This window comes from Thalassophryne amazonica, chromosome 22, assembly GCF_902500255.1.
Source record: "Thalassophryne amazonica chromosome 22, fThaAma1.1, whole genome shotgun sequence".
NCBI classification, from domain to species: Eukaryota; Metazoa; Chordata; class Actinopteri; order Batrachoidiformes; family Batrachoididae; genus Thalassophryne; species Thalassophryne amazonica.
In genome coordinates, this window is record NC_047124.1 from 23,529,749 (window position 1) to 23,548,260 (window position 18,512).

General features: G+C 38.0%; 1 protein-coding gene across 1 annotated transcript in view; it reads right to left on the minus strand.

Annotated features, from left to right (window-relative positions):
* Positions 1–18,512, minus strand: part of prickle1b (prickle homolog 1b) — a 72,659-nt gene that overhangs the window by 13,858 nt on the left and 40,289 nt on the right. Inside the window, 2 exon segments of the mRNA XM_034163216.1 lie at positions 2,278–2,390; positions 7,982–8,178. Of these exon segments, the coding sequence (XP_034019107.1) occupies positions 2,278–2,390; positions 7,982–8,167 (299 nt within the window). The 5' untranslated portion in view covers positions 8,168–8,178.

Genomic DNA, 18,512 nt, shown 5'->3' on the forward strand with positions numbered 1-18,512 from the left:
TAATAAGCATGTTGATGGTTTGGATGAAGTAACTAATGAAAATAACTCAGACAGAACAATCGGAGAGAAAGAGTCTAACCAAATACCGGCATCACTGAAAGCAGCCAAAGATAACGATACATCTTTGGGATGGTTATGAGTAATTTTTTCTCTAATAGTCAAAATTTTGTTAGCAAAGAAAGTCATGAAGTCATTACTAGTTAAAGTTAATGGAATACTCAGCTCAATAGAGCTCTGACTCTTGTCAGCCTGGCTACAGTGCTGAAAAGAAACCTGGGGTTCTTATTTTCTTCAATTAGTGATGAGTAGAAAGATGTCCTAGCTTCACGAAGGGCTTTCTTATAGAGCAACAAACTCTTTTCCAGGCTAAGTGAAGATCTTCTAAATTAGTGAGACGCCATTTCCTCTCCAACTTACGGGTTATCTGCTTTAAGCTACGAGTTTGTGAGTTATACCACGGAGTCAGACACTTCTGATTTAAAGCTCTCTTTTTCAGAGGAGCTACAGCATCCAAAGTTGTCTTCAATGAGGATGTAAAACTATTGACAAGATACTCTAACTCCCTTACAGAGTTTAGGTAGCTACTCCGCACTGTGCTGGTATATGGCATTAGAGAACATAAAGAAGGAATCATATCCTTAAACCTAGTTACAGCGCTTTCTGAAAGACTTCTAGTGTAATGAAACTTATTCCCCACTGCTGGGTAGTCCATCAGGGTAAATGTAAATGTTATTAAAAAATGATCAGACAAAGGGAGTTTTCAGGGAATACTGTTAAGTCTTCTATTTCCATACCATAAGTCAGAACAAGATCTAAAATATGATTAAAGTGGTGGGTGGACTCATTTACTTTTTGAGCAAAGCCGATAGAGTCTAATAATAGATTAAATGCAGTGTTGAGGCTGTCATTCTCAGCATCTGTGTGGATGTTAAAATCGCCCACTATAATTATCTTATCTGAGCTAAGCACTAAGTCAGACAAAAGGTCTGAAAATTCACAGAGAAACTCACAGTAACGACCAGGTGGACGATAGATAATAACAAATAAAACTGGTTTTGGGACTTCCAATTTGGATGGACAAGACTAAGAGACAAGCTTTCAAATGAATTAAAGCTCTGTCTAGGTTTTTGATTAATTAATAAGCTGGAATGGAAGATTGCTGCTAATCCTCCGCCCCGGCCCGTGCTACGAGCATTCTGACAGTTAGTGTGACTCGGGGGTGTTGACTCATTTAAACTAACATATTCATCCTGCTGTAACCAAGTTTCTGTTAGGCAGAATAAATCAATACGTTGATCAATTATTATATCATTTACCAACAGGGACTTAGAAGAAAGAGACCTAATGTTTAATAGACCACATTTAACTGTTTTAGTCTGTGGTGCAATTGAAGGTGCTATATTATTTTTTCTTTTTGAATTTTTATGCTTAAATAGATTTTTGCTAGTTATTGGTGGTCTGGGAGCAGGCACCGTCTCTACAGGGATGGGGTAATAGGGGGATGGCAGGGGGAGAGAAGCTGCAGAGAGGTGTATAAGACCACAGCTCTGCCTCCTGGTCCCAACGCTAGACAGTCACAGTTATGACTGTCTAGCGTCTACAGTTATGACATATGTGTGACATATGTCACACATATGTCACATGCCATAGAATCCAATGGACGTTGCCATTGTTTGACCTTTACTTTGGAGACCAAACATTTAACACAGTCAAAAGTATTCCATTTATTAATCCTATCAGCACAACCAGTAATTTGCATCACTTTTTACCAAAACTGGAGCAACTTGAACTTTTGACAACAATGCCACCAAGGAAACCAGTACTGTTGCTGGTTAATACATTTACAGGGACAGGGTGTTATTAGTGTTGGGCATAACTGTTGCTGAGCAGCATGGTGGTGGTCAGGTGCCTCAGTGGCACAGGTGTTGGGTAGTAATGTTTCTAGGTGGTACCACTGCTGGGCAGTGCTATTGTTGGGTGGTATGGTAGTGCTATGGCAGTTTCTGGGTTGCACTCTTGCCTCACAGCAAGAAGGTTTTGGGTTCAATTTGTCATCAAAAACTGAGTTTCTTGAATAAAAGATCTCGAGTATGTGCTCAAGCTATTGATGCCATAGCACATCTGGCAAATCAAGGCACAACACTGGACCAGTGCTTGAGCTATTGGAGGAGGAAGGTACATGTAATAACTTTTGTTAGGACCTTCTCTCTCTGTGTTCACCGTCATTTCCACAACAGCTATGCTATGACCTTTGCTGTCTTTCTTCATATTTCTACCTCATTGTCATGTGGTGGCAGCTGGTAGAGGAGCTGTCGGATCCTCTGCTTCTCTCCTGGACTGTTGACATATGGCACCTTGTCTTCTGGGAGGCAGGAGAAATACATCTGAACCTGCATAAAAAAAATGAAATTAATTATGGCCTGCTTGGCCGACCAAACAAGAAAACAAGTATTAGAATGAATAATGTAGTATTGTACAACAATTGGAGCACAGTTATGTTACTTCTACCAAGGAAGTTGTGTTTTTATTTAAGACTGGCCTGCACGTGTCAGCAGGATATCTGCATCAACAGAATTCAGTAACATTTGGTGGAGATGTAGGACTTGGATAAAAAAAAACAGTGACTCTATTTTTTTGGTGAAAATGTGGATCAAAGGCTGGATCTGTCTTTTTACAAACTTTGATCTTGAGTTCATCAAATTAATCAGGATCTGAGATCAAAGGCAGGAGATTTTGTTCCTGCCTTTGATCTCAGTTCCTCATTAATCTGATGCTGTAATCACGACTGATGATTTGTTCAGCAATCAGGATCAAGGATAAGATTCTACATCTTGACCCTGCTTCCTTAGATCCGGATTACGAGATCGAAGCAAGACAAATGAAGATCAGCAAACACATGGCCTCCTTGGTGAGGTCCAATCATCATCGAGTGGGATTAAATTTCAGCAAACATGATCAAAGAACAGTAATTGGGATTTACAGTGAAGGCAATTATCAAGATCAAAGTTAATCAACAATCAGCAACAAATATCCAATCACAGGTTTCCAAAAAGACATAAAGGAGAGCAATCAGGATCAAAGATCAGGATCGAAGAAAGGTCAAGGCCCAAGGAATACCTCCAGTCACAATGACTTTTTTCTTGTCTTGTTCCATGTCTCCTCCCAGAATCTTGCAACTACAATCACCATTTTTGTCTGGGTAGCTAGGTCTGTTGAAGGTCTAGGTCTTCTTGACATTTTTGTGGCACCGGGGTGAGTGTGAAGTGGAATATACTGTACATACAGGTAATATAGTGAGCTTTCATGCGGCACCACAACTCTGTCATAAAACCAGCATGAGTCTCTTTGTGCACAGCACAGAATTCGTTACCACTTGAGGCATGAATTAAGTTGAAATTTGATCAACAAATTGATGATCATTACATCCGCAAGCCTTAGCCTGCTAATGAAATGGCGAGCAGCTAACTACAAATGAAGGGCCAATAATTGGGCCTGGAGTGAACTCATCTTATTATCGTTATTATCACTTAGTGGATATGGTTTGTTTGTGCTAACTTGACAAACAAAAACATCCTTTTACCCGTTGGTCACATTTGCTAAAAGAGACAGAGGCAAAGGGACAAGCTGTCATTCATTTTCAATCAGCGTGGGCATTTTACAGAGACAAGACCGGGTCGAAAATAAATGTTGACAGATGTGACACAACAACTGCCAATCCAAGTGATGGCAGTGTGACGTATGTTGGTTGGCTGCTCATAAAAATAATCCAAGATGACGGAATACACTCCCAGAAAGCTGTATTTCTGTGTAAATCGAATATGTTCAGCTTTTTCTCATTTTGTTGAAGGTAGTAAGAAATAAATATGTTTGAATCTAAAAACCCTGATTTTGTAAACGGATAATTGATAAATTATTTACAAAACATCTTGCCAAGATGCTAGCAAGCTAAATAGCGATACAGGACCATCACTGTGACACACGTTTTAATGACACTAAATCAATCTAACTTTGGTTTTGTTAAGCAGGTGGGAGGCGTGGTGGATGCGGATACGGACTGAAATGGTCAAAAAGGGCCCAACTCAATAAGGTCCCCTATCTAAATGGCCTAGACTAAATATGGCCTTTGACCTAAATGGGCCAAAGTCAGAATGGCCCTTTGCCAAAACATCCCTGAAAGGAATATTATATCTACGTTATTTATAATTGGTTTATACAAACTATAAAGATATTGAGCAGTTTGAGCATCATTCCAAGCATATAACTTAGTGTCAAATATGCAAGAAATGAGTTAGGGTAACCCTAACCCTAAACAATTTCTGAGATGGTTGGATGGACTTACACCTACCTTCAAATCTATGACTGCCCTTCAGAACCATCCATCCATTTTCTTCCGCTTTATCTGGAGTGGGGTCGCGGGGGCAGTCACCCAATCCTCTCTGCACCCGACCCCCATGGCCCCCTCTGCAGGTGGTGAACCTACAGGAGGGCGGGCCCACGTCGCTCTTTCGGGCTGAGCCCGGCCGGGCCCCATGGGCTAAGGCCCAACCACCAGGCGCTCGTGCGCGAGCCCCAACCCCAGGCCTGGCTCCAGGGTGGGGCCCCGGCTCCGCCATACCGGGCGACGTCTCGGTCCTTGATTTTTTTTTACTGGTCATGGAGGTTTCAGAACCCAGAAGTGAAATAATAGTAATATTCCTTTTGGAGACGTTTAAGTCAGGGTCCATTCTGATAAAGAGCCGTTCCGACTTTGGGCCATTTAGGTCAGGGGCCGTATTTATTGGAACCATTTAAGTAGGTGGTCATCCCTTCTTGACCTTGGGGCAATTTCGACCCATTACTATGGATGCTGCCCCCGCTGCTGAGCAGGATGTAGCCACATTGTATAACGGTGTTGCACACTGAATGGTCCGCCCCTAAAAATTGGTCCACACTGCCTCCACTACACATGCGTCATTTCGAGCTCAGCCACTCGTCTAAGACAGAGTCTCTTCACCCAAAGTGTTCAAATGTATTAATGGGATTATTAGCCATCAGATGACAAAGTAAAACCTCTTAAATCATTCTAAAATCAGTTTTAAGCAGAAACAGGGATGTTATAAGCAGAAACAAGGCGATACTCGGTGACGCTTTGAAATGGCCGACGCACAGTGAACGCATCACCTAGCAGCTCGTGTTGCTGCGGCTCTCTGTTCTCTTCCACTGTCTTTTATGATGAAATAATGCTGAATTTATGTAGAAATTATTGTTGTAAAAAAGGTTCAGATATCTGTCACTGAGATAGATGATGACTGGAGTTCAGTTTGAAGCAGAAACAACGTGATAATCCGTGAACCACGGCTAATGATGCATGCATGGGGTACAATTAGTTATACCTAACAGCTAACGTTAGCTTATCTAGTCGGCCTTAGCAACGTTCATCGTAGCTTACAAAATAGTTGGTTCTTTTGTGTTTGATAACCCACATTAATTCATACTTTTGCCCACATTTATTTTATGTATTTGTTAATACCATTACTGTAGGTTTAACTACGCTATTATACTTTATACACTAATTACCGTTTTTGTTTATCGTGTTAGCTTGCTGGGCACGGTTGGCTTATTCACGGCTAATTTAGCTCTTCCACTAGCTTATTTTCGCCATTTACAATTCTGTTTTACATGGTGTATATTTTTAATGATTCATCAGTTTATGTGTTCCTTTAAAGACATCAACATATAGTACCTAAGTTCTTAGGTTTCCATTTGATAGCATAATGATTATACCTTTTTATTTTCCTATAGTATGCTAACAGAGTTACTTTAGATAGATACCAGTACACTCACACACTCACAACTTCTGCTTCTACAGCTTAGCCTACTAACTATATTTGATTTTACTACTAGTCTACATACTAATTACCTATACTACAATCTTCTCCTGTGATGTCTTATCATTCTTATGTCTTATTATTATATTATATATACCTTTTTCTTGAGCTGCTTGGGTGGGTAGGGAGAGTTCCCATGGGATAAAAAAGCTTTTTAACCCACCGTCCTTGGTTCTCAAGACCAGGCACCTAAGTAGCTCTAATCTACTCTTTTCTACTCTCCTATTTTAGTCTTCCTTTTTAGATATACCTTTGTATACTGGAATAGTTCCACCTTATAATTGGAATATAATATAAGATATACCTTACTGAATTTTCATGCACACTGAAGGCAGGGCGGGCCGATTTTTAAGGGGGGACCATTTGGTCTGCGACACGGGCCAACCTTTGGAGCATCAGCAACTGTGCAAAGTAAAGCTAACCTCCAGAGAACACCCAATAATAGTGTTTAATATGTAGGAACTGGTGTAATCTGAAATCAGTCTTCCATAAGGGATCCTGTCACCAGGACTGACCAAACCAATCAATGTTTTTGGGGCGTCTAGTCAAAAATAAGACGTGTAGTCAGCTAGTCCATACAAATGATTGGAAGTTGGTGGTTGGGGTTCGCATGGATATCAGTGGAGTAGTTTGCTGTTTCTGTCATTTTGTGAAACTGCGGTGTAAACACTATCAATCTCATTCCAGAACACAGGCACTGTGAAATCTCACTCCACACACACACACACACACACACACACACACACACACACACACACACACACACACACACACACACACACACACACACACACACACACACACACACACAAAGCATCGGGAATGTTCCGGAATGCCTCGGATAATTCTCCCTGACGGGCAAAAAGAAACAAAAATTGGACGTTTTGTTTCTCTGCAAACCTCAGAACAGACTTGAGTCGTGCTGAACATGTGTACTTTAAATACACACTAATGAATGTGGAAAATATCCACAGCCAGATGTTGAGCTTCACCGTGAAAGCAACACGCTGTGCTAGTTATCTGGAAGTGTGGGAAGAACAGGATGTCTGCACACAAAGCTAACGATGATAGCAAACAAGTTTGTACTCTCTGGATTTGTGGATGCTCTAAAGTATCTAACGTGAATCCTCCTCTCCAACTTCAAAGTCCAAATACAGTCAGTCCTTGAGTCGTTCAAGTCCTGAAAACCAGCACTCGACTTGGACTTGATTACAAGACCTCCAAGTCCTTGTACAATCTGAAACTTGTAAAACCTGAGTACTACAAGTCTGCCTCCTGACACATTTTTGCCACACATTAAGCAAGGATTCCATATCCTGGGTGCCAGGGACTCAGCAGAGTTTTATAACTGCTCATGTGTGCTTCTGCGTGTAAAATAACTCAAACAAATGAGCAGATTTACACCAAATTTTGCCAGAATATTCCTTGAGTAATTGTCTCTAGATGGCTAAATGTGGGAGCAGATCACTGAAAGTACAAGCTCATAACACATTTCCAAGCTATCTGGACAACCACTGTTGTAGACAGATGATCCACAGTGTATATCGAAAAGCGAATTCATGATAACATCTTGGAAATGTTATGAAACGGCGTGACTATGGTCTGCAAAACACTGTTCTTGGATGTATCTGCAGCCAACCAACAAAGCTAGATTAACAATGTCTAGTTTCTTGGTATGATTAGCTATGCGAGCAGTGATTCAGAAGTTTTGAGCCTGACTCAAACCAGCATTTCTCAACATTGCACCCAGTTTTTTCAAAATTTCATACATTTGAGAAATGTTGGTGGTGCAACATTTCTAATTTCAAGCGCCCCTTGTATCTTGAAATGGCTATTTTACTTGTATACTCGTGCAGCATTGTGTGCGTGCGCAATATGCATTGCTCTTCCATTCATTGCCTTTCATTTACAGATAGAATTTTGGCTCGCCAGATTGTTTTGGGCAACCAATCAAACAGCAGGGAGAGTTGTAAAAAACAAAATGTTCAAGTGCCCCTGTGGAAGGACAGAACCGGCAGTAAATTAAGTTTCAGATGAAAACAGCAACGATTACGCAAGCGGGTGAGGAAAAAGCCTTTGTGCATGCAGTTTTTAGTGACAGGCGGCGGTCCAACCTGCTCAGGCCGGAGTCCGGGAGGCACCCAGGCGTACTCCTCCATTGCACACCCAGAGTCATCATCTGACGTGGAACTTCTCTGGAAACCGGACGATATCTTTCCCATCTTTGGTCCTGTACGAGGCTCCATCTCTGGGCCTCGAGGCGAAGGCCGATCCCCTCTCTCGCCACGCTCCAGGTTCATTACACAAAAGGCTGTGGACAAAAATGCATTATTTATTAATCATATTTACACCTGGAATTTGTACAAAGACTAACTAAATGACAAGGGTTGCTGATTTGAAAAAATAATATTAGAAGGTCAACAGACGTCATCCTGCAAGTGTCGATTTTAGTTATGTTTACACTTTAATTTTACTTATTGTATTTTACTTTCCTAGTTATCTTAATTATGTATTCTTACTTATTAAATTACATATTTTTCAATTTTAAGCACTACCTATGTATGTTTCATTCTGCATTCATTAAAATTGAAAAACTAAATAGAGTTAAAGCTGTACGGCCTTTCAAATTTTTAAGATTTAAGTCATAAAATAATTTCTTTGGCGCCACTATAATTTTATTTATTTCCTTTGAATAGATGATTCATAATATGACATTGCCAATATGATCAAAATTCACACTGTCTAGCAAAAAAATTCATAAATACTTTCCCTGAAGGGGAAAATTTCAAAAGAATGGACATCCTTGATGTACTTACGGTAGCGACCTGTATATCATAATAGCGACATCATAGATCACGTGGGGGCTTCCCCTGACTTGTGTGAGGGATGCTGGGAAGCACATGGGGACAACCAATCAGAGTAGAGATGCACAGTGACATCTGCTGGCTGCTCTCTTGAATTATTATATATATATATATAAAATTCTTAATTTTTATATTTCTTTTAATATTTCTTTCGTTTAATATATGAAGCAGACAGGAAGACAGAGGTTGGGAATGAGAGGAACAGTAGCAGCCAGTAAACCAGTACTGATCAGTATGCCCGGTATTTATATTTACATTTGCAAACTATTTTTCTTTTTTACTTTCACTTTTGAGGGAGTCTTCAGGGATCAATAAAGTTCTGTCAAATCTCATTCTAAGTTCATGAAAACACACTGACTCATTACTGCAGGTAATTATACACTAATGAGCAGATGGTTGGAAATGCTACATTCCATTTATGTTAATAAACACCCATAAAACCGACACTATAGCTTTAAATTTCCTGAAAGTAGTCTTGATCATAGGTGTTGTCCAGTAGTTTATCTGTTTTTTTATTACACACATTTCATTTCTACAGAGATTTTAAACAATGAAACAAATAAGACATGAATCGGCCACATAAAACCATCGCCATCCCCTCACTTGGGTCTCAGTTACAAATCAACACTAATATAAATTTGGTATTTTCCACCCATTAGTGTGGTTTATCATATGTCTTTTGTTTATACATTGTATAAATATGCTTGATGAGGCAAACAAAATATTGCTTGCACACATTCAGTGGGTACTTTCAAACCTGTGATGATATGCAATGGAAAATTATCCAAGGATGGCGCAATTAGTCAGTGGGTAACCACATTAGACTGAAAGATTTGTGGTGGTGAGCGATACACGGATCCCTTTGCGCTGCATATTTTGCATGAATGGCACAAGTAGACACAATGCCAGCATTGTTAGGTACAGATTGAAGGTCTGCATTGCATTTTCATTGAAATCTCATTTTCATTTAATATGGGGTTATGGATGCTTCTAGCGCAAGATGCTGTAAGAGGAATTTCCAGCTGTTATCCATCTAACATCTGTTGTATAATCACTCAACCGAGTATGACGTAATAGTGATTTATGGGAATCCACGGGAATACGATTGCCTAAGTTTGCAAATAACATTTCCTCATTGATTATGTTGATTCCAAAAATTTGAGTTGGATATAGTTTGAATTATAGGGTGTACTTGGAATGGTGGTGGGGGTGGGGTAATCTTGGACTTGGATCCCCAAAAAGAGGTGAAAAGTTTAAAAACAAAAATCTTTGTCCTTCTTACTTGTAATTGTAAATATTGCAACATATTTTTTGGCCATATTTTATTGGCCTCGGGAGGCCAAAGAGGAGGTTTATGGATGTGCTGAGGGAGGACATGCAGGTGGTTGGTGTGACAGAGGAAGATACAGAGGACAGGGTGAGATGGAAACGATTGATCTGCTGTGGCGACCCCTAATGGGAACAGCCGAAAGACAAAGAAGAAGAAGACTTGTAAATATTGCAACATATTTTCCATGTTTATGCCTGGAAAAATCTTGCAATGTGACTTAAGACACCCCTAAAGTGGACAATACCATTTGTTAGCCTTTGTTGAACCTCTGGTCTTCCTGCATCAGTCCCATAATTGCAATGATTTATGGAATCTTTCAGGGATCCATGATCTGTTATAAACAACAAAAAAATTCCATCGCCACTCATCACGCACAAGGAAAAAAAATGCAATCCAACATGAAATCCGGTCACTCAAGGTATTCAAATTCAATTAAAGTTTATATAGATTTATTTATTTATCTGAAATCAAATCCACGATGAATTTCATCCAGATTACACAACATTGATATTCAACAAATAATCAGCGCGGTTCGGTGAAGTCATTTTTATGTCTTTTCCTTGGTTGACCAAGACATCTTGGGGAAGACTATCGACATTTTGCCTGAAGGCCTATTTTGCCAACAACTCATACCATTTGAAGTAGATTTTGGAAAGAACATGACTTTTATGCAAAGGGACCAAGATAACTGAAACTTTGGGGAATGATCGTACACAGACTGAAGTTTAAGCCCAGCAAATTTCAAGAAAGAGTTTTATGGGTTATTTTTTTTTTGGATCACCCTCTACCATGTGTATATTGGATGTGCACCAAATGGATGCAGAATACACAAGGCAACCATCATGCAGACAGGAATGCGGAAAAGTATAAGACTTTAGACCAGTTCAACACTGGGTACATTTCAATTCTTGCTTGAAACCCCTCCAAAAGTCAACACTACAACCGAAGTCTAAATGCTTTTGGAGTGCATCATCACCTCACCCTTTAATTACCATATTGTTGAACCCTGGGTACAAGAATGGAGTTTTTTTCCGCAGTTAGCATACAGTTGAATTTACATAAGGTACAACATTGACTTTACAAGTTCTAGATGCTGGTGAAACTCAAACCAAAGCTCTTATCACAGGACAAAGGGGGTATTTGAGTGCTGCTTTGTAGTTGGGTGACTAATCTGTCTTGTTTTATGGTGGGGTAGATAGCACTATCAATCAGAAGCTTTTATTACGCGTCAGGATTTATCTCACGTAGCCTAGTTAAGGACATAATCGGCGCAGTTAGGTGACGTCATTTTTATTCTCTGCTTGATTGATCATATTGTCCCAATGTAGCGAAAACACTGCAAAAAAACCCACATCATTTTTAATGAAGCCAAGTTCAAACTTTCACATTCTGTGATTAGTTTTTGACAATTTGTCCTGCTTTATGATGTCACATACACTTTAAAAAAAAATAAAAAATCCATCTGTCATACTATGCGCTCTGGTTCTGTTGCCTCTCCTCGTAAGGGTTGCGAGGAAAAGTTGACGTACTTGTCAAGTCACGTTTCACCGTGTCGCCCTTTGGCAGGAACACAAAGGCCTGTCTTAAAGGGTGGAGGGAGTTAAAATGGGAAACGTTTTGAAAAAGTCACAACATCAGGCTTGTGTAAACACAGGGCCAGATGTATTCAGCTAACGGTTAACTGTGCGCGCGCGCCTCCCCAGTTTAAAGCACCTCTGCTTCACCACTGAGGTCGAAACAATGAAGCACATAATACTGTGAAACATTACAAACTTTCAGATAAAGTAGAACATTTCCAATTTACATTTTCTTACTGAAGCAATAGTTTTTATTTTTATTTGAAGAAATAGTTTTGTCATGTATTTGTAGCCAAAAAGGGCCACTTTTATAACCATTGAGGTACAAAAAACATTTCTTTTTTATTTTTAACAGATCTTTTTCTAACCCTCACTTGAGGCCCACATTTTTATTTTCATCCTGAAGTTTTTGTTAACTACATTGAAAGGCATCACTCTTGTTTTAAACTTGAACAATTTGTAAACCACATTTCAATGCTTCAGTTCTTGTTTTGAAAATGAATGATTTGTAAACATCATTCAATGCACCATTGTTGTTTTGAAACAGAATTTTTGCTTCTATTTTGAAAATTATTTTGTCTCCAAATGGCAGTGTTTGTTGTTGTTTTGAAACCAAACCTTTTCTAAGCCCGGTTTTATTTTGAAGCTGAAATTCTCAAGACCTCCCTCCTAGGTCCTACCTTTGTTTTTGTTTTGAAACTGAAATTCTCAAAACCGAATTCCGATGTGTTGTTTTGTTTTCAAAGTGAACTTTTTAAATCCCCATTGCACTGCGTTTGTTTTCAAAAGTTAACGTTTTTCAGACCTCAGGCGCCATTGTTTTTTTTAAAAGTGAACTTTATCTAAAACTCATTCTGAGGCACCGTTTTTGTTTCAAACCTCATTCCAAGGTGCAGTTTTTCTTTTCAAAGTGAACTTTTACCAAACCTCATTCCGAGGCATGTTTTTGTTTTCAAAGTGAACTTTTACCAAACCTCATTCCGAGGCATGTTTTTGTTTTCAAAGTGAACTTTTACCAAACCTCATTCCGAGGCATGTTTTTGTTTTCAAAGTGAACTTTTACCAAACCTCATTCCGAGGCATGTTTTTGTTTTCAAAGTGAACTTTTACCAAACCTCATTCCGAGGCATGTTTTTGTTTTCAAAGTGAACTTTTGATAAACTGCTTTCTGAGGCACCGTTTTTATTTTCAAAGTGATTTTTTTTTTTTTTTTGCAAACCTCATTCTGAGGCGCTGCTTCCGTTTTCAAAGTGAACTTTTACTAAACCTTATTCCTATGCACAGCTTTTGTTTTCAAAGTGAACTTTTTAAATCCCCATTGCACTGCATTTGTTTTCAAAAGTTAACTTTTTTCAAACCTCAGGCGCCATTGTTGTTTTCAAAGTGAACTTTATCTAAAACCCATATTCTGAGGCACCGTTTTTGTTTTAAACCTCATTCCAAGGTGCAGTTTTTGTTTTCAAAGTGAACTTTTGATAAATCTCATTCCGAGGCACCGCTTTTTCTTTCAAAGTGAACTTTTTCTAAACCGTTCTTTCTGAGGCACCGTTTTTATTTTCAAAGTGATTTTTTTTTTTTTTTTTTTTTTTTACAAACCTCATTCCGAGGAGCCACTTTTGTTTTCAAAGTGAACTTTTACTAAACCTCATTCCGAGGCGCCGTTTTTGTTTTCAAAGTGAACTTTTGATAAACCTTGTTCCTATGCACAGCTTTTGTTTTCAAAGTGAACTTTTGATAAACCTTATTCATATGCACAGCTTTTGTTTTCAAAGTGAACTTTTGCTAAACTGCTTTCTGAGGCACCGTTTTTATTTTCAAAGTGATTTTTTTTTTTTTTTTGCAAACCTCATTCCGAGGCGCCGCTTTCATTTTCAAAGTGAACTTTTACTAAACCTCATTCCGAGGCACATTTTTGTTTTCAAAGTGAACTTTTGATAAACCTTATTCCTATGCACAGCTTTTGTTTTCAAAGTGAACTTTTTAAATCCCCATTGCACTGCGTTTGTTTTCAAAAGTTAACTTTTTTCAAACCTCAGGCGCCATTGTTGTTTTCAAAGTGAACTTTATCTAAAACTCATTCTGAGGCACCGTTTTTGTTTTAAACCTCATTCCAAGGTGCAGTTTTTGTTTTCAAAGTGAACTTTTGATAAATCTCATTCCGAGGCACCGCTTTTTCTTTCAAAGTGAACTTTTTCTAAACTGTTCTTTGTGAGGCACCGTTTTTATTTTCAAAGTGATTTTTTTTTTTTTTTTACAAACCTCATTCCGAGGAGCCACTTTTGTTTTCAAAGTGAACTTTTGATAAACCTTATTCCTATGCACAGCTTTTGTTTTCAAACTGAACTTTTGCTAAACTGCTTTCTGAGGCACCGTTTTTATTTTCAAAGTGATTTTTTTTTTTTTTTGCAAACCTCATTCCGAGGCGCCGCTTTCGTTTTCAAAGTGAACTTTTACTAAACCTCATTCCGAGGCGCCGTTTTTGTTTTCAAAGTGAACTTTTGATAAACCTTATTCCTCCTATGCACAGCTTTTGTTTTCAAAATGAACTTTTGATAAACCTTATTCCTCCTATGCACAGCTTTTGTTTTCAAAGTGAACTTTTTAAATCCCCATTGCAGTGCGTTTGTTTTCAAAAGTTAACTTTTTTCAAACCTCAGTCGCCATTGTTGTTTTCAAAGTGAACTTTATCTAAAACTCATTCTGAGGCACCGTTTTTGTTTCAAACCTCATTCCAAGGTGCAGTTTTTGTTTTCAAAGTGAACTTTTGATAAACCTTATTCCTATGCACAGCTTTTGTTTTCAAACTGAACTTTTGCTAAACTGCTTTCTGAGGCACTGTTTTTGTTTTCAAAGTGATTTTTGTCAAACTTCATCTTGAGGCGCCGTTTTTGTTTTCAAAGTGAATTTTCTCTAAACCTCATTCCGAGGCACCGCTTTTGTTTTCAAAGTGAACTTTTTCTAAACCTCTTTCCAAGGCGCCATTTTTATTTTCAAAGTGAACTTTTGATAAACCTTATTCCGACGCACCGCTTTTGTTTTCAAAGTGAACTTTTTCTAAAGTGCTTTCTGAGGCACCGTTTTTGTTTTCAAAGTGAACTTTTGATAAACTGCTTTCTGAGGCACTGTTTTTGTTTTCAAAGTGAACTTTTTCTAAACTGCTTTCTGAGGCACTGTTTTTGTTTTCAAAGTGATTTTCGTCAAACTTCATCTTGAGGCGCCGTTTTTGTTTTCAAAGTGAATTTTCTCTAAACCTCATTCCGAAGCATCGCTTTTGTTTTCAAAGTGAACTTTTTCTAAACCTCTTTCCAAGGCGCCATTTTTATTTTCAAAGTGAACTTTTGATAAACCTTATTCCGACGCACCGCTTTTGTTTTCAAAGTGAACTTTTGATAAACTGCTTTCTGAGGCACTGTTTTTGTTTTCAAAGTGATTTTTGTCAAACTTCATCTTGAGGCACCGCTTTTGTTTTCAAAGTGAACTTTTGATAAACTGCTTTCTGAGGCACTGTTTTTGTTTTCAAAGTGATTTTTGTCAAACTTCATCTTGAGGCACCGCTTTTGTTTTCAAAGTGAACTTTTGATAAACTGCTTTCTGAGGCACCGTTTTTGTTTTCAAAGTGATTTTCGTCAAACTTCATCTTGAGGGGCTGTTTTTGTTTTCAAAGTGAATTTTCTCTAAACCTCATTCCGAGGCACCGCTTTTGTTTTCAAAGTGAACTTTTTCTAAACTGCTTTCTGAGGCACCGTTTTTGTTTTCAAAGTGAACTTTTTCTAAACTGCTTTCTGAGGCACTGTTTTTGTTTTCAAAGTGAACTTTTTCTAAACTGCTTTCTGAGGCACTGTTTTTGTTTTCAAAATGATTTTCGTCAAACTTCATTTTGAGGCGCCGTTTTTGTTTTCAAAGTGAATTTTCTCTAAACCTCATTCCGAGGCACCGCTTTTGTTTTCAAAGTGAACTTTTTCTAAACCTCTTTCCAAGGCGCCATTTTTATTTTCAAAGTGAACTTTTGATAAACCTTATTCCGACGCACCGCTTTTGTTTTCAAAGTGAACTTTTTCTAAACTGCTTTCTGAGGCACCGTTTTTGTTTTCAAAGTGAACTTTTGATAAACTGCTTTCTGAGGCACCGTTTTTGTTTTCAAAGTGAACTTTTGATAAACTGCTTTCTGAGGCACCATTTTTGTTTCCAAAGTGAACTTTTGATAAAGTGCTTTCTGAGGCACCATTTTTGTTTTCAAAGTGAACTTTTGATAAACTGCTTTCTGAGGCACTGTTTTTGTTTTCAAAGTGATTTTCGTCAAACTTCATCTTGAGGGGCCGTTTTTGTTTTCAAAGTGAATTTTCTCTAAACCTCATTCCGAGGCACCGCTTTTGTTTTCAAAGTGAACTTTTTCTAAAGTGCTTTCTGAGGCACCGTTTTTGTTTTCAAAGTGAACTTTTGATAAACTGCTTTCTGAGGCACTGTTTTTGTTTTCAAAGTGAACTTTTTCTAAACTGCTTTCTGAGGCACTGTTTTTGTTTTCAAAATGATTTTCGTCAAACTTCATTTTGAGGCGCCGTTTTTGTTTTCAAAGTGAATTTTCTCTAAACCTCATTCCGAGGCACCGCTTTTGTTTTCAAAGTGAACTTTTTCTAAACCTCTTTCCAAGGCGCCATTTTTATTTTCAAAGTGAACTTTTGATAAACCTTATTCCGACACACCGTTTTTGTTTTCAAAGTGAACTTTTTCTAAAGTGCTTTCTGAGGCACCATTTTTGTTTTCAAAGTGAACTTTTGATAAACTGCTTTCTGAGGCACTGTTTTTGTTTTCAAAGTGAACTTTTTCTAAACTGCTTTCTGAGGCACTGTTTTTGTTTTCAAAATGATTTTCGTCAAACTTCATTTTGAGGCGCCGTTTTTGTTTTCAAAGTGAATTTTCTCTAAACCTCATTCCGAGGCACCGCTTTTGTTTTCAAAGTGAACTTTTTCTAAACCTCTTTCCAAGGCGCCATTTTTATTTTCAAAGTGAACTTTTGATAAACCTTATTCCGACACACCGTTTTTGTTTTCAAAGTGAACTTTTTCTAAAGTGCTTTCTGAGGCACCATTTTTGTTTTCAAAGTGAACTTTTGATAAACTGCTTTCTGAGGCACTGTTTTTGTTTTCAAAGTGATTTTCGTCAAACTTCATCTTGAGGCACCGCTTTTGTTTTCAAAGTGAACTTTTTCTAAACCTCTTTCCGAGGCACCGTTTTTGTTTTCAAAGTGAACTTTCTCTAAACCTCATTCCGAGGCACCGTTTTTGTTTTCAAAGTGAACTTTTCCTAAACTGCTTTCTGAGGCACCGTTTTTGTTTTCAAAGTGAACTTTTTCTAAACTGCTTTCTGAGGCACCGTTTTTGTTTTCAAAGTGAACTTTTGATAAACTGCTTTCTGAGGCACCGTTTTTGTTTTCAAAGTGAACTTTTGATAAACTGCTTTCTGAGGCACCGTTTTTGTTTTCAAAGTGAACTTTTTCTAAACTGCTTTCTGAGGCACTGTTTTTGTTTTCAAAGTGATTTTTGTCAAACTTCATCTTGAGGCACTGCCTTTGTTTTCAAAGTGAACTTTTTCTAAACCTCTTTCCAAGGCGCCATTTTTATTTTCAAAGTGAACTTTTGATAAAGTGCTTTCTGAGGCACCGTTTTTGTTTTCAAAGTGAACTTTTGATAAAGTGCTTTCTGAGGCACCGTTTTTGTTTTCAAAGTGAACTTTTGATAAAGTGCTTTCTGAGGCACTGTTTTTGTTTTCAAAGTGAACTTTGATAAAGTGCTTTCTGAGGCACTGTTTTTGTTTTCAAAGTGAACTTTTTCTAAACTGCTTTCTGAGGCACCGTTTTTGTTTTCAAAGTGAACTTTTGATAAAGTGCTTTCTGAGGCACCGTTTTTGTTTTCAAAGTGAACTTTTGATAAAGTGCTTTCTGAGGCACTGTTTTTGTTTTCAAAGTGAACTTTTGATAAAGTGCTTTCTGAGGCACCGTTTTTGTTTTCAAAGTGAACTTTTTCTAAACTGCTTTCTGAGGCACCGTTTTTGTTTTCAAAGTGAACTTTTGATAAAGTGCTTTCTGAGGCACCGTTTTTGTTTTCAAAGTGAACTTTTGATAAATTGCTTTCTGAGGCACTGTTTTTGTTTTCAAAGTGATTTTCGTCAAACTTCATCTTGAGGCGCCGTTTTTGTTTTCAAAGTGAATTTTCTCTAAACCTCATTCCGAGGCACCGCTTTTGTTTTCAAAGTGAACTTTTTCTAAACCTCTTTCCAAGGCGCCATTTTTATTTTCAAAGTGAACTTTTGATAAACCTTATTCCGACGCACCGCTTTTGTTTTCAAAGTGAACTTTTTCTAAACTGCTTTCTGAGGCACTGTTTTTGTTTTCAAAGTGAACTTTTGATAAACTGCTTTCTGAGGCACCGTTTTTGTTTTCAAAGTGATTTTTGTCAAACTTCATCTTGAGGGGCCGTTTTTGTTTTCAAAGTGAATTTTCTCTAAACCTCATTCTGAGGCACCACTTTTGTTTTCAAAGTGAACTTTTTCTAAAGTGCTTTCTGAGGCACCATTTTTGTTTTCAAAGTGAACTTTTTCTAAACTGCTTTCTGAGGCACCGTTTTTGTTTTCAAAGTGAACTTTTTCTAAACTGCTTTCTGAGGCACCGTTTTTGTTTTCAAAGTGAACTTTTGATAAACTGCTTTCTGAGGCACTGTTTTTGTTTTCAAAGTGATTTTCGTCAAACTTCATCTTGAGGCGCCGCTTTTGTTTTCAAAGTGAACTTTTTCTAAACCTCTTTCCAAGGCGCCATTTTTATTTTCAAAGTGAACTTTTGATAAACCTTATTCCGACGCACCGCTTTTGTTTTCAAAGTGAA